This window comes from Colobus angolensis, unplaced genomic scaffold (genome assembly GCF_000951035.1).
Source record: "Colobus angolensis palliatus isolate OR3802 unplaced genomic scaffold, Cang.pa_1.0 Scaffold143, whole genome shotgun sequence".
In the NCBI taxonomy this organism is placed as follows: Eukaryota; Metazoa; Chordata; class Mammalia; order Primates; family Cercopithecidae; genus Colobus; species Colobus angolensis.
The window spans coordinates 4,089,475-4,113,840 of NW_012114522.1; the positions used below are offsets into that span (position 1 = coordinate 4,089,475).

General features: G+C 48.5%; 1 protein-coding gene across 1 annotated transcript in view; it reads left to right on the forward strand.

Moving 5' to 3' along the window:
• Positions 1–24,366, forward strand: part of CRMP1 (collapsin response mediator protein 1) — a 68,356-nt gene that overhangs the window by 2,577 nt on the left and 41,413 nt on the right. Inside the window, exon 2 of the mRNA XM_011935449.1 lies at positions 20,728–20,816. Coding sequence (XP_011790839.1) covers positions 20,728–20,816 — 89 coding nt within the window. The remainder of the gene's footprint in view (positions 1–20,727; positions 20,817–24,366) is intronic.

Below are 24,366 nucleotides of genomic sequence, written 5' to 3' on the forward strand. Positions count from 1 at the left end.
GGGCGGGGCTGGAGCCGGGAGAGTCCCTCTCCCCGCGGGCTTGCCGCCCCCTCCCCCCACGGGATGTGCCAGAGGATGGCGTGGACAGGGAGGATGCGGAGCCGAACAAAAGAGGGAGGGGCGGGGTCCGAACCCCCTCCCCACAGGCCTCGCGCGGGGGTGGGAGGGCGAACTGAGCCTCCCTCGCTCGGTCCCGCACTGTCCGGCCCGTGCACCTCACAACCGGGTACCTCCCCCGCCAGAGGAGGGAAAAAGATCAACCAGCGCTCCCCGCTCCCCGCCCCTACTGATGGAGTGGAAGTCGGGACCTAGGGACAGCGCCATGATGGAAGCTGGGTCCACCTCCCCCCGCAGCTAAAAATAACCTAATGGGGCGATGCTGGCGGCTGCGGCCCGGGAAGGGTTAATGCTGCCGACGCTGGGCCGCGAGAGGGTGGGGATGGTGGTGGAGGCAGAACAGCAGGGCTGCGTCCCTGGGTGTGGCCGGAAACAAAGGAACCCCCGTCTTTACGCTTTGTCTCGGGGTGGGGAGCTGAGGGCGCAGCGGTCAGGAGCTGGCGCTATGCGCCAGTTCCTGCCTGGCATCAACGTGGAGCCTGACTGTTCCTGAGGGATGCGGACCGCTGGAGCCCATGTATGCAGGAGCAGCCCGGGGCCTGGAGGCGGGATTCTGGGCGTGGTGGAATCTTCCAGGGTGACTCCTGAGGTTTGACTGCTGGGGACTGAGCCTGCTCATTGATGAAAATTAAGGCTCCTGGACAGTCGCAGGGCACCTGCCTTGGGTAGGCGGAGGGATTTGACACTTCCACTCACCTGCCAGTGGCCTGTCCCGTATTGCAGGCCTGTTTCTTTGAATCGGGGCAACAAGGCTTTGCGGGTGGCGTTACCCATGTAAAGTTCCCTGAGGCTGAAGCATGGGCTGAGGGCCTCCACCAGAGGGTCAGGAGGGAACCCAGGCCCCCTGCGTCCCCTGCACTGTTCTGCATCCACCCCAGCTCTGGGCCGAGTCTTGAGTTAGAAAATTCCTCCTGGGCCCAGCCTCAGCTCTTGCCAGCAGGCCTCTGCCGAGCCCCCATCCAGAGGGTGGTCACCACCTCTTCTCCGTCCCTCAGCTCCGCCCTCTGAGACACAGAGGTGTAGGTGGCCCATTCGTAAACGCTGTAGTTGGTCGAGAATCATCAGAAGAGGTATGGTTGCTCCCTCCTGGGCAATGTGAGAAGAAGGCAGGTGATATTTGAGCAAGTCCCTGCCTTGGGACCCTCTAACCCTGCCTCCCAAGGGAACTGAGGCAGGTGATAGGGTCAGGGGTGATGTAATGACTCAGGAGTTAAGAGCTCTGGGTTTGAGGCTGTGTGCCCACAGCAGGTCTCTGCTGCTCTCAGATCCCCAGTCTCCAAGGTGGAAACCTAACAGGATGGCCTGCAACGCAGGTCTGTGGGATGCTGCCTTAGAAGGTGTGCAGTCCCAGTCTGCTAAGCTGAAGTGGTCACCGGGCCTACTGGCTCTCACCCTCTGGAGTGGAGATGCCCAGGCTTTTCCAGCCGATGGAGCTGGGTGTCCCATGCCTCTGAACCTCAGTGCTCTGCTGTACAATGTAGGCCCCTTCACAGGACTCCTGAACATTCTAGGTGACCCTGCCAAAGCGTTTAGTGTGCTAGGTGCATGATAAGGGCTTCAGATCTGCTGACAGGTCTTGCTGCTTTAGTTCTTCATGTGAAACAATTAGTCAACTTGTATGTAAAGAGAAATCAAATGAGTGGTTCCAGCAGCCTCTAAAGGTGGTTTCAATGAGCATGGGAAGGAGAGAGGCTGTAAGTTATGCTTAGTTCCTGGGAAAGAGGGCCTTGATGAGGATCATTTGTGTTCATTTGGCTCACATGAGCCAGAAGGGTTTGTGACGTTAAACAAATCAAAACCTTCAACAAATCAGAGAGGATCCACTTCTATGGGGCTTCACTGTAGGGCCTTTCATCTTCCTGAGGACTTTTGCTAATAACACACATACACGTGTTGTAACAGGAACCAGATCCCTGCCTTAAATGCCATGTAACAAATGGGTGAGCACTGTGGCTTTTCAAATGGCTGCACCTTAGCCTGTTCCATAGTAGTCATTTGACAAGTTAAAGCAAACCCATTGGCTGTTAATGGGTTTGCATTAACTTGTCAAATGACTGCCATGCCAAGCACAGTGCTGGGTGCCAGGAACAGTGGGAAGGAGATGAATGGGTTTGCCCTGGTCCTTCTAGAGCTTAGCCAAGGCTGACATTTCAGCCTGAAATGGTAGTGAAGTGTTAAGGGTATCACATGGAGGGGCAAAGGAGGCCCCAGCAGGGATGCTCAGCCTGGTCCTAGGGGAGGCAGAGGGCACAGGAGGAGGGAGGGGTTCTTCGTGTAGCCCGTGGGGCCCCAGAGGCAAAGGACTTGGTGTGCTGGAGAAACTGAAGGAAAGATGGCGTCGGAAGAGCCCACCCTCTGCTTCCCAGGGCAACCTCTGCATAGTTAGATCAAATCGTGAAGGCAGATGAGGTGTTTCTGATAGCGATGGTGTGTGGCCTATGGAGAGGCCTGGGGGCTTAGAAAGGATCGAGTGTGGTTCATGGGAAGAAGTGCTGGAGTAGCAGGCATAGCCCTCAGCTTCATCCCCAGGTCCCCACCTGCTTGTTGCTGAACCATCCTGTGCCCCTCTGAGCCTCAGCTGTCTCATCTGCACAGTGGGGATAAGGATGTAGCTTTGCCATTGAGTTCAGAGACTGGAGAGGTGGGAACTAGAGTGGGGGAGGTGAAGGGGCATCACAGGCAGGGGCACAGCATGGGCAGAGGCAAGGAGGCTGATAGTTCTGCTCATGTTGATGATGATGGTGGTTTCTTCCTCTTTTTCCATCTCAGCCTTTTTCTGAGATAATGTAGTAGCCGGTTAGAGATGGAAGAGTGAAAAAGTGGAAATACTTAGCTCCTGCCCCCAAGGACTGTTTGAAATATTTATAAAGCTCTCTTTCATGCGTGGCTTTTTTTTTTTTTTTTCTTTTAATGAATGGCACAGTTGGGGATTAACTTAGCTGAAGCCGCTTCTTGTGCCCACTGCAGTGAGTAGAGCATCCTGGGTGTGGCTCTGAGCAAACAAAGGCACATGGCTTCCTAGCCCTGCAGAAGCTGTTGGCTCTTAATAGAGCCACCGAAGAGGGGAGGCCTGCTTAGTTGTGAGAGGAGTAAAGAGTGTCCACCATAACGATTACAAAGTATTGTTAAAAATGAAGCTTCATGAGTACCGATCACATGTGTTTTTGCTCTAGCCCAAGCATTCGGCACAATTGCCATTACCTCTCACCTAGTTCTATGCGTCGTACTATGAGAAAGGCAGCCTAGGTAGATCACCCCTCTTTCCCAAAGAGTAAACTGAGGCTCAGAGAGATTCAGAGGCTTGTAAAGGTTCTTCATTGGCCAGTGGAGGGAGGAGAGCTTACGTTCAAGCAGGGAGGGTAGATGGGCTGGTCTGCATGCTAGGAAAACCACTGCCTGTGTGTGTGTGTGTGTGTGTGTGCATAGTTGTGTGTGTGAGTGCCAGTGTGTGTCTGTATGTAAATGTAAGTGTATGCCTTTGGTGTGTAAATGTGTTTGTGTAGGGGTGTGTGTGTGTGTTTGATCAAGCAGTGAAGATGACCAGGAAAGAAAGATCAAGTAAAAATCACATCAGGCTGAATAGTTGCTCTAATTTACAAGTACACAAAAAACGTGTGAGGCCCTATTACGCTTTTTCTCAAGGGTGGCATTCAGCATATCTATAGATACCCAGTTTATTCCCTGCCTTTTTGCACAAAGGATTTGAGATGTCCACAGTGATTTGTCATGCATATGATGAAATCAGATGGAAGTCGAATAGCAGGACTGAGGATCAAGGAAGGACAGAACAAATGTGCCAGTGATGAGGACACTGGAGTGGCCATGATTAGTCATCCACTACTGACTCTGAGCATCTGTCATCCAGGGCAGAGAAGCAAACACCCTTCATGATGTCAAGGTCATGATCAGAGAGGGAGAAGTGGACCATTTTTAGGGAAAACATTGTTTTGTTTAAATCAAGTTCTTAAAAATGTCTCAGAGGGGACATAAAAGTGAAAGTGACATAACTATGCCACCTTAACCCTGAATGCCCATTTATTCTAATGAACATGGCCAAGACCGAATACATGGAGCACACACTATACAACGTACATGAGTGTGCATGGCACATAGTAAATGTTTAACAGGTCATAGGTCCGTTCTGAAAACTCAGGCTGTGTCTTTGAGGAAATGAAAATTCAGAATGGTAGCTAACCAGCAGGTGTGGTGGGAAAGCATGTGTGTGTGTGTGTGTGTGTGTGTGTGTGTGTGTGTGTGTGGTGTCCCTGACTTTAATGATCTTGCCATCTAAGTAACACAGTGCATGCACATAAAACAACTTCAGAAAGACTAAAGGGTGCCTGTAATCCCAGCACTTTGGGAGGCCAAGGTGGGCAGATCACTTAAGGTCAAGAGTTTGAGACCAGCCTGGCCAACATGGTGAAACACTGTCTCTACTAAAAATACAAAAATTAGCTGGGCATGGTGGTGAGCACCTGTAATCCCAGCTACTCGGGAGGCTGAGGCAGGAGAATTGCTTGAACCTGGGAGGCAGAGGTTGCAGTGAGCTGAGATCATGCCACTGCACTCCAGCCTGGGTGACAGAACAAGACTCTCTCAAAAAAAAAAAAAAAAAGAAGAAAGAAAGAGAAAGATAGAAAGGAAGTAAGGGAGGGAGAGAAGGAGGGAGGGAGGGAGGCAGGCTGCGGAACAGGGCACAGGTGTCAGAGGAATTCAGAGAAGAGATGATTCAGCCCTGGCAGAAGGAATGAGAGGTGGCTTCTTGAGGTCTGGAGGATGACATCAGCCAGGTGTTAAGGGACTTGATTGGTGGAGGGAAGGGAAGGACATGCAAAGTGGGTGGAATATTTCACACAGCTGAATCAGAGGATGCAGAACTGGAAATACATGTGAATGGGTGGGGCTATGGGGGGATTCTATAAAGTTTTGGAAATCAGGCAGAATGCACCCAAGGGATGGAAATAAGACATGGGTTCTAAGTGTATCGCAGATATGAATGGGTTATTTGATGTTGACCAAGTCACTTTCTCTCCTTGGGCCTCAGATTCCTTTTCTTGACAGGGAGAGTTGGATTAGATAATTCAGTTCCAAGTTCTAGGCCACTCTGATCTTCTTGTGTGGTTAATAGGAAGACACTGGAAGTTCTTGAGGTTAGAGGCTGTTATTATGAAAGCAGCTTGTAAGAATATGGATTCTGAACTCAGACTATCTGGCTTTGAATCCTGGCTGTTTTACTTACTAGCTGTGTAATTGGGGCAAGTCACTTATTCTTTCTATGCATCAGTTTTTCCTGTACAGATTTATGTTTGGAAATCAGAATGATATTTCCTAAGATTTTTTTCCCCATAGAATTAAATGACCTAATATGTGTAAGATGCTTAAAATACTGCCTGCACATAGTAAATGCAATGTGGGTTAGCTATTATTATTTTTACCGTGGGGTGGTATATTAGCTTTGCTCCATAGCACACAACCCAATGTCTCGACAATATACGCTTATTTTTTGCTCATGCTACATGAGGGCTGTGGGTTGGCTGTAACTTTGCCCTGTTTACTGGTAGGTAGTGAGTCTGCTCTGTGCATCTCCTCACTTTGGGACCCAGGCTGAAGGAGAAGAAAAGCACAAGAGACTGGCAGCAACCTGAAATATCTTTAAGAACTTGTACTCAAATATAGCATATTTCACATCTACCGATAGTGTACTGGCCAAAGCAAGTTGTATGATCAAGCTCTAAATCAGTGGGAGAGAAGCACAAAGTCAGTCTTTCTGGAGGAGATGTGAGGATTAAATGTGAAAGTCCTGACATGTGAAAGATGCTAATACACACCCGTGGAAGCTGGTGATGAGGTGGTCAGGAAGCACAGGGAGTGGATTGGAAGAAAAATCCCACCATTGGCTCTTAGGTTGAACTGGATTTGGGAGCAAGCTCCAAATTGAGGTGTCTCAATGGACAATAAGGAATAGATTGGAATGAGGGTGAGAGGCAAGGGACAGAGATAGAAATTAGGGGCCCATGTACAAAAGGTATTGGTAGAAGACAGAAAAATGCAAGGTATTTCAGCACCCAGTGGTTCTCAGCCTATGTGCTGTGAGCACAGTGGTGTACTGAAAAAAATTCTCTGCAGATGTACTGCTAAATTTTGATCAGCATTTAAAATTTATGTTTACTACAACCAAGTTTATGAATTATTGTAGCATCTCGCAGGTGGAGCCCTGAATATTCACAAGCAGAGAGATGTTGAATAGAGTCTAATTTGCTGTAAGTAAAAGTCAGCTCTTGCCATGGAAGAGGAACACCAGAGGACTTTGCCCTGAGGGCATATAAAAGAACACGGTCAGGGCAGCGGACAGCACCATGGTGCTGAACAGTAACCAAGTGTAATCACAGCTACTATAGACCTGTAAGACAGCCACAGTCACACGGTAGTGGGAGGGCATGGTGATGGTTGCAGACATACTTGGTGTAGTTTTAGATCTTTAATCCTTCAAGAATGCTGCAAAATTTTATATGATTTGAAAGTATGTCCTGAATACAGTAAGGTTGAGAACCATTGCCCTAGAGAGCTGTAATGACCAAATCATAGCTTTGCTCTGAGAAGAAACAACTCTGAATTGGTGTTGGTAGTTTGGGAAGTGGAGTGGGATCTTGGATGCTTCATAGAGAAGTTGGTCTAAAAAACAAGAGCAAGCAGCTAAAAGGAAGAAAGCAACGTCTGTGGATATATGAGGTTGCAGTTCCCCACTCCTTCTCTGGGCCTGTGTCCCAGGCATCCAGAGCATTCTCCTTGACCTGGCACACCATGTGTGGCCCTCTGCCTTTGTATCAGCTGTGCCCATTATCCATAGAGGATCCCTCCTCCTGGGCTGGGGGTGGCGAGCACTTTGATTCCAGTAACTTTGGCTTGTTGCTCATGTCTATCTGCTCCACTTGACCATGGATACTTGGAAGACTGGGAAATTGTCTGATTCTCCTCAGGAGCCCCTCAGGAAGACTGGGGATTCACAGCGGGGATGCCGCACTGTGTGAGTGAGTGAATGGGGCCAAGATTGTGGCCTTCCTTGCTGAATGAGGTTTCAGCCACAACTGCGTTTAGTCTTCCTTAACAAGGCCCTGTCTGTGGATTTAACATGAAGGTAGTTACTACGCAGAAGAAGAAGGTGGCATGAGGAGTTTGGAGCTCAAAGAGAAAAGGTGTGGGGGCCTCTGAAGTGGTGCTTCAACAATGGGGAGAGGGCAGATCTGGTTTAGTAATGGGCTTCACTGCATTTCACATGGAATAGGAAGCTTTTGCAAAAGGTACTTTTCACACACAAGCAGAGTCTTCACATTGCACATCTTCCCCTCTCCCCAGGGCCTTGACTGAATAATGACCTGGTGTTGGAACTTGGAGTCAGTTCCATGGGAAGACTCATTGGATCTGATGCCGAATTGCATATGGCAAAAAGGTGGCTATTTGAGGAAATTTTGAACCTGCCCCCAAATTATGTTGCCATGTATTTTTAAATCATACCATATCCATAAACCCTTAGGGCTTAAGGTCTAATAACATCTCAGCAAATGTTTGATTTCTATAACCTCAAAGTTGAATGGAACTTCTAAATTATGTAAAATTTTGTGTTGTACAATTAAGGAGGAAGAAAAATTGTCTGTCTATTGCTTCTCCCCTGCCCCCACCATTCTCCCCTCAGTACAGAAATTCCCCATATGCTCTCTTTGCATACCTCCAATGACAGGGAGATTACCACTTTACATGGCAACCTGCTTTACTCTTGTACAGCTCTGTTGTTGTAAAGCTCTTCTTTATGTAGAGTGGGATTCTGCCTCGTACCCTACTTTTGTTATCAGACTCTTCCCAAATTTCTTCTTCCACACTGCTATTGCTAGAGGCACTGGAAGATGTTTCTCCATTACTTAGGACCTTCTCTTTTCCAACACCACTCCAGTTCTTTATTCCTCCTCTAGCACGAGTTCTGCATACGGTGTTAGGTTTTCCTTTACCTTCTTTCATTTTCCTTTCCTTTCATCTTATTTCTTTTTTGCTATCTTTTATTTCTGAATGTGCAGAATAAAAAGCAATCCAAATAAAACTTTTAATTAATGGGAACCTCTTAAACTAGTTTAAAGGCTTTCTAAGGCCATCAGCTCCTCTGGGAAGCTGATAAAAGCAATCCAAGCTTTTTCCTGAGTCCTCAAATGCATGAGCATTTGGCATAGAATGTTAGAGCATTTGGCATAGAATGTTAGACTTCATAGACCAGTGTTCAGTGTATTGGGTGCTTTTACATATTATTTCAAGTAATCTTGTGAGGTAGGTATTTTGATGGGTTCCATTTATAGATGAGGAAACTGAAGCCAACAGAGATTAAGTATCTTGCCAAAGATTACCCTGCTAAGAAGCTCTGTGGGAATAAGCTGCCGTCTCCGATGCCAAGGATTTCAGTCTCATGGGGGAAATAAGATACATTAAAATGAGCTGGAAGATGAGTGTCATGAACCAATGCTGACCAGAGATGCAAGCCTCATGTTGTGGGAACTCCAAGGAGTGACCTCGTGATCCTGGACTCAAGACACTGCATGTGACTAAGGAGTTAAAAAGCAATGAGCAGAGCAGAAGTGGCCAGAGATCCACGCTTCAGGGAGGCCGTAGACGAAGGTACAGGTTGTGAAGGTGCAGTTAGGGAGGCAGAGCGTGGTGTGCATAGATAGATGTGGTGGGGCGCGGCCAAGAGAGGGCAGGGCTGAGGCCAGGAAGAGCCTGGGAGGTGTGCTTAAGCTGGTGAAGGATTTTGAGGAGAGACAACACACGGTTGGATTTGCATTGCAGAAAGGTCACTCTGCCTATCATATGGAGCGGACAAGGTATGTGGCAGGGAGATAGGGCGAGGGCTTACCGGGGGCAAGTGCACTGGGAGGTGAAAGTCAGCAAGTAGGTATTAGAACAGTTCCAGAGTAGATGCAACAAGATCTAAAAAAGAGTTAGGCTTGGGGTGGGACAGATTAGACAGAAGCTGAAAATGGAACTGAGCATTTTGCTGAGATCTGTTACCCCACATTGCAAGGATTAAAAAAAAAAATAAGGCACTGTGTGAAGTGCTCTCCATGGGTTAATTCATTTCACATTCAAAATTTTCCTCTGCATTTGATGGGAAACAGAAGCACAGAGAGGTGAACTAACCCATGTGACACAGTTTGGAGGTGTGGGACCACATAAAAGCCTAGGTAGTCTACCCTCTGCACCCATGTCGTTAGGTGCAGTCCGGCCTCTGCATTCATGTCCAAACATCGCCTCTTTGTTAAACGAGCATGCAGTGAGAGAGTAGATATAAGTACCTGGCTCCCAGGAGGCATCGGCAATGTTTCTTAGGTGATAGGTGTCTGCATGTAATGTCTTCCCCCCTAGAAAGCCTTTTGCAGTTTTCAGAGGCCTTTAATCTGCCTTAACCACTTTTGACCACATTCACAATAATCATGTCAAGAAGGCAGGTGAGGTGCAAGGCCTGGAGTATGTACTTGATAAACACTGAACAGATAAGGGTAGTCTATTGCTGCCTGCCTGTATTTTACAGAGGGGGGAAATGAGGCTCAGATGCATCAGCTAGGTACGCTGAAGAGAACACTGTACTAGTCTCACCACCGAGAGGGAGTGGGGTGGTCTCTGTGTAGGTGCCAGGTGGAATTCGGTTCAAATCCTAGCTGCTGTACCATCTCCTGGCTGTGTGACCTTGAGCAAATTACTTCTGAGTTTCCTCACTTGTCACACTTATTCCCACTTTTAAGGTGATTTAAGAATTAAAAATGAAAACCCATGTCATGCAGAACTGATCCTTAATATGAGGTCAAGGAATGTGCACTTCTTTTTTTTTTTTTTTTTTTGAGACGGAGTCTCGCTCTGTCACCCGGGCTGGAGTGCAGTGGCCAGATCTCAGCTCACTGCAAGCTCCGTCTCCCGGGTTCCCGCCATTCTCCTGCCTCAGCCTCCCGAATAGCTGGGACTACAGGCGCCCGCCACCTCGCCCGGCTAATTTTTTGTATTTTTTTTTAGTAGAGACGGGGTTTCACTGTGTTAGCCAGGATGGTCTTGATCTCCTGACCTCGTGATCCGCCCGTCTCGGCCTCCCAAAGTGCTGGGATTACAGGCTTGAGCCACCGCGCCCGGCCGGAATGTGCGCTTCTTAAGGCAAAGGAGTTCTATCCAGATTTCTTTCTATAGAGCAAGAAGCACAGACCAGAACACAGAGAAATGGGTCAGGTCACCGATCACACATGCAGCTAGCATCATCTTTCCCCATGCAGCGTGCAGGCCCACTCTTGGGGTTGTGACAGAGGAGTGCTGTTTTAAAATCAGATATTCAGTCCATCAGGGAGTGCTCCCTGAAAGTCTGCTGGTACAATGGGACCTGAAATTGTGCGCTTATACTGCAGTTGTCATGGAAACAGGCATAAGCTTGGGAAAAAAAAGTCCTGCAGTCCATGGGGACCACCTGTATCTCCATTCATGAAGCGGGGAAAGCCACACTGTCCCCTATCCATGAGAGGGGGAACAAATGTGTGTTAATTAGATTCAGGCTTATACCAGTTGCCACTTCGTGGGTTGCATGCCTGGATAGTGTGGCAAAGGGCCACTGGCTGACAGGCTGTCCCCGAAGGCAAAATCGAAGGCAAATGGATGGTTTCTGTGAAGAAATATGAGTGTGCAGCTGAATGGGATGGCAGCATTTGCTGTTTCAGGGAGGCCAGAGCGGGGAGCTTGCTGAAGGGGAAGGCTCTGGTTATTCAAGGTAGGGACCAAACCACGGAAGTTCGATGTATTTGAGCTATAAAACCTCTCATGCAGCAACCCCTGTGACTCCCAGCACAGAACCTTTCCCATGTATTAATTCGCTTTGATGCAATGATGATGCCTAACAAGCATCCCCCTAGAGCCTGTGCCTTACAGCAACAAATATTTATTTATGGCATTGGGTTTGTGGGTGGTAGGTGCTTAGCAGGGCTCAGCTTGATTTGTCTTCAGTCTTCTGTTGGGGTCAGGTGTGCTCCTCATATCCTCTCATTTTGGGGCTGCCATTCCTTGGGTCCTGGGGTTTTCATGGCGGGGGAGTGGACTGTCAAGGAGGGCTGAACCCACCTGCCCCTTAGAGCTTGTGCTCGGACTGGTGCACCCCCAAGCCAAAGCAGGTCACATGAGCAGTACACCCACAGTCAGCGGGGCAGGGGGCTGCACTGCACCCACTTTGGGTGAGGACTTGCCACAGAGGGTCTGTGTTGAAATTTTCTGGGGATGTTTGTTAATGATATAAATTCCTAGCTTGTAATCTAGATCTGGTGAATGAATGTCTTGATAAAAGCCCTGATGGGAATTTTTAGCAGGCAATTCCGGGGCATTTTGAGGACCAGCTGGGCCATGGTGTCATGCTGTCAGTTTTCGGCGGGGGGCGGGGGGTGGCAGGGGGTTATGCCTACCGATCATCTTGAAGTTTTGAATTGCGAATGTCAACCTCAATGTCATGACTATGTGGTTTTCAAAGGACTAAAAACTTTCAAAACCCACCTTGACATTTCCTTTGTTCTAAAAGAAAGCGGTTCCCCCTGCATTCAATGCTTGGATAAGCACATTTCTACAAAATGGGCTCCCTTGATCTTTTTGAGGCTCATTTCCCTGCTTGCTCTTTGGAAAGAAAGGGTTTCCTCATCTTTCCAGAAGAGACTGGTCATTTAATTACCCTGAGCTTTCCTGCCCTTCCCACTGAGGAATCAGGCAACCTCATCTGAATTTGCGTGGCCTCTGAGACCCTATGTTGGCACCCGCCTGTTCATGATTCCAATGACTGCCCTAGTGGAGCACGTGGGGGCCATGGGAGTTGCTTGCCCTTACCCCAACTTCCTGGGGTGGATGAATTAAAGTGTTGGAAGTAGTGTCAGGTCTTCATTTACCAACACCGAGAAGTACTTGAAGCCAGTGATGTCCACTTGGAAACATAAATCATGATTATTTTGACTCTGCAAGGCCAAAAGAAGAATTTTTGAAACAAGACTTTTTTAAGAAGCTGAGAAAGAAAAGCAGTAAGAAACTACAAGGTTGGATGCGGCAGGGGGCTGAGGGGTCTTCAGCATCAGGGTTTGGAGAAAACTCACAGTCTCTGTGCCCGGTGTCAATTCAGGACCGCGGACAGCACCAATCTCCACCTGTTCCTCACCTACCCACACAGTACCTGGAACTTTCAGAAGACGGTGTCTCTGTATCTAATGTTTATTTGGCTGGGATGTTTCCCTTCTCCTCTCCCAGTTTTTCCAGATTTCTGAACTCCTATTTATATTTTGGAACTCAGCTCAATTTTCCCCTCCTTGATGACATAGCCATGGTCTTTTCTCTGTCACTGTAATAACAGCTTTGGTTCTCTGCTATTTTCGAGATAGCCAAGGTTGCTAAACCAGTGATTTTTGGATAAAAGTTGATTGGATAAGAATAGCATCCCATCTCTTTTTTTTTCTAAAATCTAGACCTTAATAGATTTTGTATGCCTTCTGACAGCCACCTTCATGGTGGAGATGACAGATTTATTCCCACTCTGCAGGAGGGAGAACAGAACCCGTGGAGGTTTAATGCCTCACTCAGGAATATACAGTGATGCAGAAAATTCACTGTCATCCAGAACCTCCCCTCTGAGCTGAGGCTGACTGCGGTTGCTGCTGTTTGTTTTTTTGTTCTATGGATAAAAATGCCTGAAGCTTTAAAGGCTAGTTTTTGTAAGCAGAGCTCAACCTAATGCTTAATGTTTGTGAAAAGAACAAAAGAGTCCTGCCACTGTCAGCTCTCTCCTCCCAGTGGGGGCTGGATGGGAGATAACAGTAGGTTTGGAGAAGAATCCCTTTCTCCTGCCTGGCTGCTCCTCTGACTCATGAGATATTTGGCAGTGGAAACACGACTGCAGCCCAGCAGGGTTTTGGTAGAGTCTTCATGAGGATGCCTTCCTGCATCATCTGTAGTATGCAGGCTTTGCACTTGCCAGACTTCTCTCCCAGCCAGTGGGGTTAGGTTTTCAGGAATTTGAAAAGCAGAAAAGAGAGATTTATTATGTGTCCATCTATGCTTTTCTCCCTTTGTTTCTCTCTTCTCTCCTTTCTTTCCTCCTCCTTCCATCTTTCATTTCCTCTTTATCCTTTTTTTTAAATCTCATCTTCCTTTTCTCTCCTTTGCACTCCCTCTCTCTTTTCAAACTTTCTCTTTCTACTTTCTCCTCCCCTTGCCTCTTGTCTTTTGCCTCCCTCTTCCCCTCCTGCCCAGCAAACATCTGCTAAATACTGTGTAAGGTTCCTGGCTGGTTCCTGAGGATATAGAGATGAAATACGCAGAACTTCCCTGGCCGTGAAGGAGTGTCCACCTCAATGAGAGATGAGCACATTGGGGGAGGGCTGTGCATTGGGAGAGGGCTGTGCATTACACTGGCGGTTAGATCATGGGGGTGGACCCCAAAGTCTCCATAGGGGAAGCCAATTACTCCAGATCCACTTGGTTTTGCATTCCTAACAGAGAATTTTGTAGTTTGCTTTTTCTCCTTACATTTTATTATCTAGCACTTTTGTTTGTGCTTAAAACTTCCTGGAAAATATTTTAGTAGCTGTAGTAGCTGAATGATACCTCATTACTGGTGTGGTTATGCCATTGTAATTAATTCTGGATCACATCTTTATGTGTCATTTTTTGACCCTGTTTTGGACATTTTCTGGAGGACAAATTCCCAGCACTAAATTTATGGGTCAAAGGACATGAACATTGTTAAGGCCTTTGATACCTGCTGCAAACTTGGCTGCCACATATTCTTACTGAGGAATCCCAGCTTTGAGGAGAAGATAAAGACGATTTCTCCCACTTCTCCCATTTCCACCCAGTACTCATGCGATGTCTTAGCTTGGAAATGTGTCTATGTTCCGGTTCCTCCCTGATGAAAACCCCTCCATGACCTTCACCACGGAGCCCAGACTCCCCTGTACACACGGCACTGGGGTCCCTGAGATCTGGCTTCTGCAATCCTTTCCACGTTCCCCACTTTGAGGTCACCCTTCAGCCAAAGGAAACCACTTACAGACCCCCAGGCACGCCAGGCTGCTTCTCGCCTCTGTGTCTTTCCCCATGGAATATGGGCTGGATCTGTGTCTGCACCCAAATCTCAGGTTGAATTGTAGTGCCCAGTATTGGAGGTGGGGTCTGGAGGGAGGTGATTGAATCGTTGGGGCAGATTTCCCCCTTTGGTGCTGTTCTCGTGATAGTGAGTGAGTTCTCAGAAGATCTTGTTATTTAAAAGTGTGGCACCTCCCCAGTCTCTCTCTTCTTCCTGCTCGGCCACGTGAGGTGCTCACCCCCTGCCCCCGACTTTGCCTTCCGCCATGATTGTAAGTTTCCTGAGGCCTCCCAGAAGCCGAGCAGATGCCAGCATCATGCTTCCTGTATAGCCTGCAGAACCATGAGCCAATTAAGCCTCTTTTCTTTTCTTTATAAGTTACCCAGTCTCAGGCATTTCCTTATGGCATTGTGAGGACGGACTAATACACCGTGCTTCCCTCTCGGGAACCGTTTTTGCCTTTGCTGTGTGGCTAATACCTACTCAGCCTCCATGCTCAGAGGGAATGCTCTTCCCTTAGCGGGGTTGATGTAGAGGCTGCCTCTGTGCTCTGTGGCCCTCTGCACTTCCCACACTGGGGGCAAAGGCCGGGTGTTGATTCAGCCTCCCTCACTGGCCTGAGCACCCCTTGAGGACACAAGCTGCATTTAAGTTGCTTACACCCATCCTTAAACAATGATTTCTAGTGTGGAGTTCTAGCCACAGAAAAGGACAGAGAATGAATAATGAGCTGTTCACCTGCCAGACCTGGGCTCAGGAAGTACTTCAAATACACACCTAGGGCGCAGAACCTAGAGGAGCCTTTGGGAGGCCGAGGTGGGCGGATCACCTGAGCTTAGGAGTTTGAGACCAGCCTGGCCAACATGGTGAAACCCCATCTCTACTAAAAATGCAAAAATTAGTTGGGTTTGGTATCCCCATCTTATAAACAAGGAAACGGAGGCTTGGTAAGCCACGCGGATAATAAGTGGAGTCAGGATCCAAACCCACCTCTGTCTGAGTGTGAACGTTTTGCTTTTAAGCGGTGCTGACACAAGAACATGATTTGCTTTAGGTCACTGCTGTCGCCGTGGAACCAACTGGCATCTCTGACATGCCCGAGCTAATCCATTCAGCTGTTAGACTTTGGCTGAGTTTTTCATGAAATGCTTTATTTCTTCAAGGTTTATACATAATAATTTTTTTTTTTTGAGATGGAGTCTCGCTCTGTTGCCCAGGCTGGACTGCAGTGGTGCCATCTCAGCTCACGGCAACCTCTGCCTCCTGGGTTCAAGCAATTCTCCTGCCTCAGCCTCCTGAGTAGCTGGGATTACAGGTGCCTGCCACCACGCCCAGCTAATTTTTGCATTTTTAGTAGAGACGGGGTTTCATCATGTTGACCAGGCTGGTCTCAAACTCCTCACCTCAGGTGATCCACCCATCTCAGCCTCCCAAAGTGCTGGGATTATAGGTGTGAGCCACTGCATCCAGCCTAGTTTTTACATAATAATTTTTATGCAGAGCATACCATTGTTCACATCTGCTGTTTTCCCCTCACAGTAATCGTGTGAGAGGCAACAGACAGCACCGGTATTTTTTTTTTAAGTGTATGAATTTGGTATTATTAATTTAAGAAACATATATTATGTAACATTTACATTTTTTGGTATACAGTTCTGTGCACTCATATTTCCTGCATGAGAAAGGCAGCCTTAGAAGGCAAGGCCCGTTGATCTTAGAACTTGTGGGGGGTATTCTAAGTTTTATCTTTTTATGAGGTGTCATGGATTCTAGAGTTTGAGAATGTTTAGACATGGGACAGAAGCATGGCTTGGTGGCTGGAATGCTGGACAGGCCGTTAGGAACCCTTGGCTCTAGGCTACACCCTTACTAGTTGTGTGAACTTGGAGGTCACACCTGTCTGTGGAGCTCATTTCCATGCGAGGTGGAATCAGACCTAATATTCCGCACAGACCGTTCAGTGCACATGGCCACAAAGCACGTAACTCCTTCAAAGCCCGTTTCCTACGGTCTCTTCTGTGGGAAAGTTTCTCTTCAGATTTTCCACACCACAAAGAGACCTGAGTTTGGAAAAGATATCAACTCAATTCTCCTCTGGAATATCCATATCAAATATCAGCAGAGGCAAGGATCTGAAAAGTTCTGTCATAAAGACATCATTGCTTCCGCTTAACCCACAGATTTCTTTTTTTTTTTTTTGGTGGGGGTGGGGGGCGGAGTCTCACTCTGTCACCCAGGCTGGAGTGCAGTGGTGTGATCTCCGCTCACTGCAAACTCCGCCTCCTGGGTTCACGCCATTCTCCTGCCTCAGCCTCCCAAGTAGCTGCGACTATAGGCATGTGCCACCACGCCCAGCTAATTTTATGTATTTTTAGTAGAGACAGGGTTTCACCATGTTAGCCAGGATGGTCTCGATCTCGATCTCCTGACCTTGTGATCCGCCTGCCTCAGCCTCCCAAAGTGCTGGGATTACAGGCGTGAGCCACCGCACCCAGCCTTAACCTAGAGATTTCTAAACTCACGGCACTGGGGAACCCCTGTCTGGGCCCGTACCTACTAAAGTCTCTCTGAGCTTGAGTTCTGAAGCACATGGCTTTGAAAATGCTTGTTTAAGAGGCAAAGGAACTACTAATTTTAAGAAAGAACATGACGAGGTTGAATCAGCGCTTGGCTTCCTATAGGCTTATTTTTTCGGAAGTAGACCAGCACCTGAGAGACACTAAGGGCTTGGAGCCCTGGGCGCCCCTGCTTGCAGTGTCTGGTGGTGGTAGTTGGGGAGGGAGTGAATTTGAACACGAGCTCCACCATGTGATTCTAGGAAGAGCATAGCAGGTTGGGCCGATCTTCTGGCACACAGTGCATTAAAATGCCACCTTTCAGGCTGAGCCTGAAAAGCCCCCTATTAAATGTGACAAGGCAGACGGGTGCCTGCAGGGTGGCCGTGTTCCGGAACCCATGCACCAGCCTGCTGGTGACTTATGTTTCCTGTTCTGGAGCCGGGGAAACATGCACGCCAGCTTTTGGGTGCTTCCTGGATGTGCAGAGCCCGGGCCTCTTTTTCCCGTTGGTCCCGGAATGCCATCAAGAGGCTTGGTGAGTTTCCTCCCTGGGGATGCACACATCTCTTTTAGGGATACAGATAGGTCGTGGGGCCTAGGAGCAACTTACCTTGAAGCATCTTCCTCCAGGGACCCTCCTGCTGAAGAACAGGATGTGCCTTTTCACACTGCTTTTCCTCCACTCCCAGCTGTGACGTCTTTCTCTCCATCTTCACCCATTCATCTGTCAAGAATCAGTTCCGTCACCCAGCCAGCCAGCCTGGCTCTGTCCAAGATGCCGGGGAGGCAGCAGTGAAGGAAACAAAGTCCGTTGCCTCCGTGGAGCTCACGGTCTAGTAAAGACAAGTGCTACGCAAACTCCAGGCAGTGCCGTCCCCACCAACACCTGTGTCATGCGTCCCCTGGGGAGTTGTGTCCCGCACAGCCAAGGGGGTAACACGCCAAAGCTGTGATTCCAGTGCGGCAAGTCACATTTTAGACAGACCTAGAAATATATAGTCTGCCAGATGTGCTGTAAGTACTGTGAATACATACAACGGGTAAGGGATGTAGGGTCAGCTGGTGGGATGGTGGCGTGTGTTGTCCCAAACAGGGCAAGTTGAGGGGACGGCACTCAGATAAGTAACATCAAGCAGGGCCCAAAGGAAGTGGGAGCAGGAAGACTGCCAGGATCCTGGGACTCCAGATGAACTGGGGTCTCGCTGCCCGTGGCTTTCACTCTGAGGGAAATATGATTCTGATGCCAGAAGCTTTGGGCAGCTGACTGCGTGATGTGTTTCTGATTCCTTAGTTTGGGTTAAACTCTTCTTCTCTGGGCTTGCAGGGCATTGTGGCCGATGCTGTAAGACCATGGGACCTGGTCCAGGGGAACACTGAAGTGCCTTCTGTGCACTTCCTCAGGTGGCCTTGGCAAGATCAAGCTCTAGTTGCCCACAGTGCTAGCCAGGTCAATATGCACTCGTTATTGAACAGGATACCCTCCCTGCAGTCCATGGAACCACCTCCCAGATGCACCGCTTGCCTCCAGGTTCTTGATTGAGGCTCTGCTATCAGAGCACCACCTACTGTGGGTTGTTCTTGTCAGTTTACTTTTTTTTTGAGGCGGAGTCTCGCTCTGCGCTCGCTGGGGTGCAGTGGCACAATTTCGCCTTACTGCAAGCTCCACCTCCCGATACAGTGAGCTATGATCATGCCACTTTACTCCAGCCTGGGTGACAGAGCAAGACTCTGTCTCGAAGAAAAGAAAAAAAGAAAAGGAACACAAATTAACAAATATTAATAATAAACAAGAGTGCTTAGTGTTTTCATGCAAAGAATGGGGCACTCCTTTTGGAAAGGAGTTTGGTCATCTTTATCAAGGGCTGTAAATAAGGTTTATGTTGTTTGCCCCAGTTGTTAAGCTTCTGAGAGCCTTGCCTAACAAATCATTCAAACTAAGGCAGGAGTTTTGTACACAAAAATGTTCATTGCAGCAATACATATCACTGTAAAAACCAGAAAATAACTTCAGTAACCAACAATGGGGGAATTATTAAACAATTTATTATGTATCCCTAAGATGGAATATTTTATGATTATTTTAAAAATAGAGTCATGAAGGGGGGCCAGGCGCGGCGGCTCACGCCTGTAATCCCAGCACTTTGGGAGGCCGAGGCAGGCAGATCATGAGGTCGGGAGATCGAGACCATCCTGGCTAACACGGTGAAACCCCGTCTCTACCAAAACTACAACAAATTAGCCCGGCATGGTGGCGGGTCCCTGTAGCCCCAGCTACTCAGGAGGCTGAGGCAGGAGAATGGCATGAACCCAGGAAGTGGAGGTTCATGCCAAAGGCCCTGTCTGCAAGATCGTGCCACTGCACTCCAGCCTCGGCGACAGAGGGAGACTCCATCTCAAAAAAAAGAAAAAAAAAAATGTATATGTATATATATATATACATAGTCATGAAGAATGTGCGGCAAGTTGGGATGTGATTATGGTAAAGTGCAGGAAGGACAGAATTGTGTTCTTTTTGGTTCCCATAATATTCTGGTTTCTGACTTGCATATCATTCCCTCCGCCCGGAACACTCCATATGGTGAAGCTTTGTTTGTGTTTATGCATAAACATGTTTATGGCTGAGTTCCATTCTGGAATGGCATTGACAAATAGAAGAGGGTTGAAAGCTTAGGTCTGTGCCCTTAGGATAGGCTGGGGGATTGAAAACGCCCTTTGGAGAACATCATCTGAATACATGAATATTTACATAGACATATTAATACAGTCCTGTTTGTGTGTGTGTGTGTGTGTTTATCTCTCCGCCTTCCTCTAATGACACATCCATTTATCTATCTATAGTCATACAGAGTGTAGATATAGGAAATATAAAGAGACTGTTTTTTAGACTTATTTTCTGGGTCTGCACTTTCTCTGCCCAACCCCCCAGATAAGGTTGGCAGCCTCTTTGCTTGGCTTCCATGGCAGGTCCCCAGTCTTCTCCTCTTCAACCCCACATACGCCATGACTTGATAAACATCTGTCTCTCCATCTGTCAACCCCCGGAAAGCAGATTCCAGCTCTATGCCTGGTCCCCTCTGGAGCTCAGAGCATCAGTTGGTAGCTGATCGGTGCTTGGATGAGTGAGCAGATGTGTGCACTGTGGGGAAGAAAACAGAGGAAAAAGGGTGGGGAGACATCAGAATGTCAACCGGGAGTTGTGCTGGGAAAGTGGGGTTTTTAGTCTCTTCACTATCTTTTAAAATGTCTCTCAGTTGATCATTACTATATTTAATAACACCTTGATAACTCCCTGTTCTACAAATGACCCAGTTTCTTCAACAAATTAATGACATTCAAAAGGGAGGAGGGGCCAGTGCAGATGCTGGCAGAGACTGCCGAGATGATGAGGCAGGTGTGCTATGGGGCCTGGTATGGCTCTTGATTCAAACCTTCCAACTACAAAAAGACATCCATGAGACAATCAAAAAACATTGAACAGGGCCTGATTATTGACTGATAGGGAAGTTATCCAATTAATTGGGTTCGTTGGGATAACGGATTCTGGTTTTGTTTCTTTAAAAAGTCTTTACTCCTTTCCTGTTTAGGAAAAAAAAGTGCATCTTGCTGCCCACAGTTATTTCTCAGGGCAAACGGGAAGTGGGTTAGCAGTGAGAGAGAGCTAGTGAAGTATTTCTGGGTGGAAAGATACAGTGCTTGGGCTTTGTTTTAAAACATCTCAGCAAAAACGAAACAAAGTGAGAGGGGAGAAAGGTGAAAGGAGAACGGGAAGTGTTGGATAGAGAAGTATTGAAGCTGGTGATGGATCTGGGGTGGGGGAAGTTAAATGCCTTTACTTTTGAAAATATTTGATAATTCTTATATTAGAAATTAAAAAGAAAAAAAATTCTCCTGGCTTTTCTCCAAGGATCCTTAATACTTTGCCTTGCTTTGCAGAGTGACCGACTCCTCATCAAAGGTGGACGGATCATCAACGATGACCAGTCCCTTTATGCTGACGTCTACCTGGAGGATGGACTTATCAAGTGGGTTGATCAAAACAGACCTTTTAAGAAACCTGTGTCACCAGGCTGCCTGGCTTTAGATGGAACAGAAGGCTGGCATTCTACCCTAGAATGACAGGGCTGTGTACCTGTGTTTCAGGGGTAGAGACCTCACAGAGGTTGGGGGAGGTGCACGCTGCGGGTGGACAAGGGGCTGACATTTCTCAGGTGCCCCCCTGGACTAGGCTCCCTGCCACACAGCTGAGGCAGCTCCTCTCATGCAATGCTCACACAAAAGCTGCAAAATGCAGACATGTTTCCTGTTTTGTGGTTTTGGAGGCAGCAGGCCAATGGGTCTGGGTACCTGGCCCCATATGACGGGGTGAGTTAGGGTCAAGGCCCGGATTCCACCCTAAGACAACTGAATTCACAGCTCTTCCTTCCACCTACCCACAGTTTCTGGAATTGGGTTGAGGGGAGCAGGGAGGAAGGAGGAATGTGTGGCTTCCAAGCCCGGCCTTGGCACTTAAAGAAAAGATAGATGTTGGGGCTGGAGTTTCCTTTACTTTCTTCTCATTGGCTCCCTCTTCAGTCCTGCTTACAACAACCCAGGTGTCTTAGCCAGCTCCGGCTGCCGGAACAGAATGCCACAGGCTGGCTGGTTTAAATAGCGGCAGTTTATTTCTCACAGTTCTGGAGGCTGGAAGTCCCAGATCAAGCGGCCATCAGGATTGGTTCTTCCTGAGGCCTGTGTCCTTGGCTTGCAGACAGCACCTTCTGGCTGTCCTCGGGCCCTTTCTGTGTGTGTGTACACTCCTGGGGGCTCTTCTCCTAAGGACACCAGTCCTGTTGGATTCTGGCCCCACTCTTGTGGCCTCATTCAGCCTTAATTACCTCTTAAAGGCCCCGTCTCCAAAGGTAGTCCCACGGGGGTGGCCTGGGGCTTCAACATGATTTTTGGGAGACAAAATTCTGTCCACAACACCAGGCAGGGGGCTGTAGGTGGCCTTCACTTTTCTTTGTTTGTTTTTTTTTTTTTTTGAGACAGAGTCTCACTCTGTTGTCCAGGCTGGAGTACAGTGGTGCGATCTCAGCTCACTACATACAACCTCTGCCTCCCGGTTCAATCAACTCCCCTGCCTCAGCCTCCTGAGTAGCTGGGACTACAGGCATGCACCACTATGCCCGGCTAATTTTTTGTATTTTAGTAGAGATGGGGTTTCACCATGTTGGCCAAGGTGGTCTCGATCTCCTGACCTCGTGATCCACCCGCCTCAGCCTTCCGAAGTGCTGGGATTACAGGTGTGAGCCACCGCACCCGCCTGGCCTTAACATTTTACTGGTGGGTGAGGATCGGTACAGTTCTCTTTCTGTGAGTTGTACCCTGGATTTGCTGGGTGCTCAGCCTCTTCCCTTGAAATCTGGAAGAGGAGAGAAGGACACTGTTTCAGGATCCAGCATGAGTGGGTGGCACAAGAAGGAAAGGCAGAGGGGAATTGGAGCTAGGGGAAGGCAGAAAGGGATTGATACCATTAACAGAATCATCCTGGGGCCTGTGTGGGCTTTGGGGATGATGATGGAGGAGGAGGAGGAGGAGGAGGCTGGGGGAAAGGGGCTGTGGAGTATTGGGGGCATTGAAAGAGACTACATATGCAAATCACCCAGCGAAGAGGGGTACCCAGAACAGTTGAGCCCTCCCTGCCTCCCCCCAGCTCACCCCCCAATTCTAGTCCTAAACTTTGACCATTTCAAGTCCAGCTCGGGCCTCCCCTCCTCTGGCTTCATTCCTTGCTTGCTCTTCCGGCCATAATGGAAACTTGGGACTCACAGGACTTGCCAGGCTGCTGTCACCTCAGAGCCTTGCACCCATCAGTCCCCTGCCTGGAACACCTTTTCTCCCTGCCCCTCTGCCTTCCCCTCATCTCATGTTTGTCCTTGTGGTTCCCAGCTCATGCGACTCCTCCTCCAGGAAGCCTTCCTTGACCCCAAGATGGTGTGGGATGCATCCCTCTGTCCCCAGAGCCTGTGAGCTGCTGTCTGTTGCAGCCCTCGTCACACTGCATTGCTCCTTGACCAGGGCCTTGCCTCATGGCCCCCACCCTGGGGCCCAGCCCAGGCCTGCGGAGTAGGTCCTGGAGCGCCAATTCAGGGAAAGCATAAACAAATGAATATTGGCCATCAGGTGGTGAGGATGCTCCTGTCAGCTGCAGGGCACCTGGATCCTGAATGGTTAGGAAGGCCGATGGGGGTGGGGAAGGGTGTCAGCATGTGTCAAAAAACGAGGTTTTCTAACTCAACCATGGCTTAGATATAGAGAAAGCAACTCTGAGGGAACACCCCTTTGTGTGGGGGGCTCTGGGCTTCTGAAGCCTGAAAGGTAAAATGACCCTTAGAATGATCTCGTGGGCTCCCCCATCCCACACACCACCTGCTGCTTTGATCTGACCACATCCACGCCCGTCCTTCCCGGGCCAGGCCCCCTTGTAGAGGGCCTGCAATCCCAGCGGGTATACAGATGGAGCAAGTGGCCATGGGTTGAGCTGCATTCATTAAGTGCCTGCTGTATGTATGAACATCAAGAGTCCTAGGACTCCGGCTACCCTGGCTGTTGAGGAAATCTGCAGTTTCCCTAAATTCATTATCTGTCAGCCCCTCTTGGTCATAAACCCCTTTTACTTGAATCCGTTGCTGAGAAGCTCTCTGAGTGTCGGCAGTTCTCCTCTGGCCTTGTGAAGCTGAGCAAGTGACAGTGACCAAGTGTTCACACGGCCTCCGGGTGTTTATTCTGAATGTGCATCCTGCAGGCGGAGAAGGGTAGGTGTGGAAGAGCCAGGGACCACCTGGCACGCAGAGGCACAATTATTTCCACTTTAATTAAACCCCAAGAATCCTTTAATTTTGTGGCCATTTGCCAAGTTTTCTTAAGAGCCGTTCAGCTGTCGTGATTCATTGGATTATGATTCATCGGGGTTTCCATTTAATTCACTTAGCCTTGGTGAATCAGGTGCCGGTGGTTGAGAATTTCTTCTGCACCGTGGGGTGATGGTGTTGGGGGAGGGGCGTCTGTCTCATTCACTCAGCTGAGCTTCCTCTCTCCTCTTTCCCTTTCAAGCACGTTGCTATTGAGCACCATTCAGTGAGTCCCGTTTAGTTTAATCCCAGTTCAGGGAGAATCTGGCTTCTATACACGGGAGGCAGGGCAGCAGTAAAGCCTGCTGGTCAGAGCTCTGCTATTAGTCTTGAGGAGACCTGGGCTTAAATCCAGGCCCATCACTGACTTGCTGGGTGACCTTGGATGAGTCACTACACCTCTCTGAGTTGTGTTGTCCTCTTTTGCAAAATAGGAATACCTCCTACCTCACAGGGCTGCTGGCGGGAGACCAGAGAGGGTTTGTTAAGAGGCTGTGATTGTGCCTGGTAAGAAAGAGCCCCTGGCTGCAGAGATGGCACTCATTGCTGAACATTAAGCATCTTAGGACTGTGGCCAACCAGGCTGCTCAGGAAATGTGCGATTTCTTAAAAAAAAAAAAAAAAGAAAGAAAGAAAGAAAAGCCAGGCATGTTTGCTCAAACACTTTGGGAAGCCAAGGCAG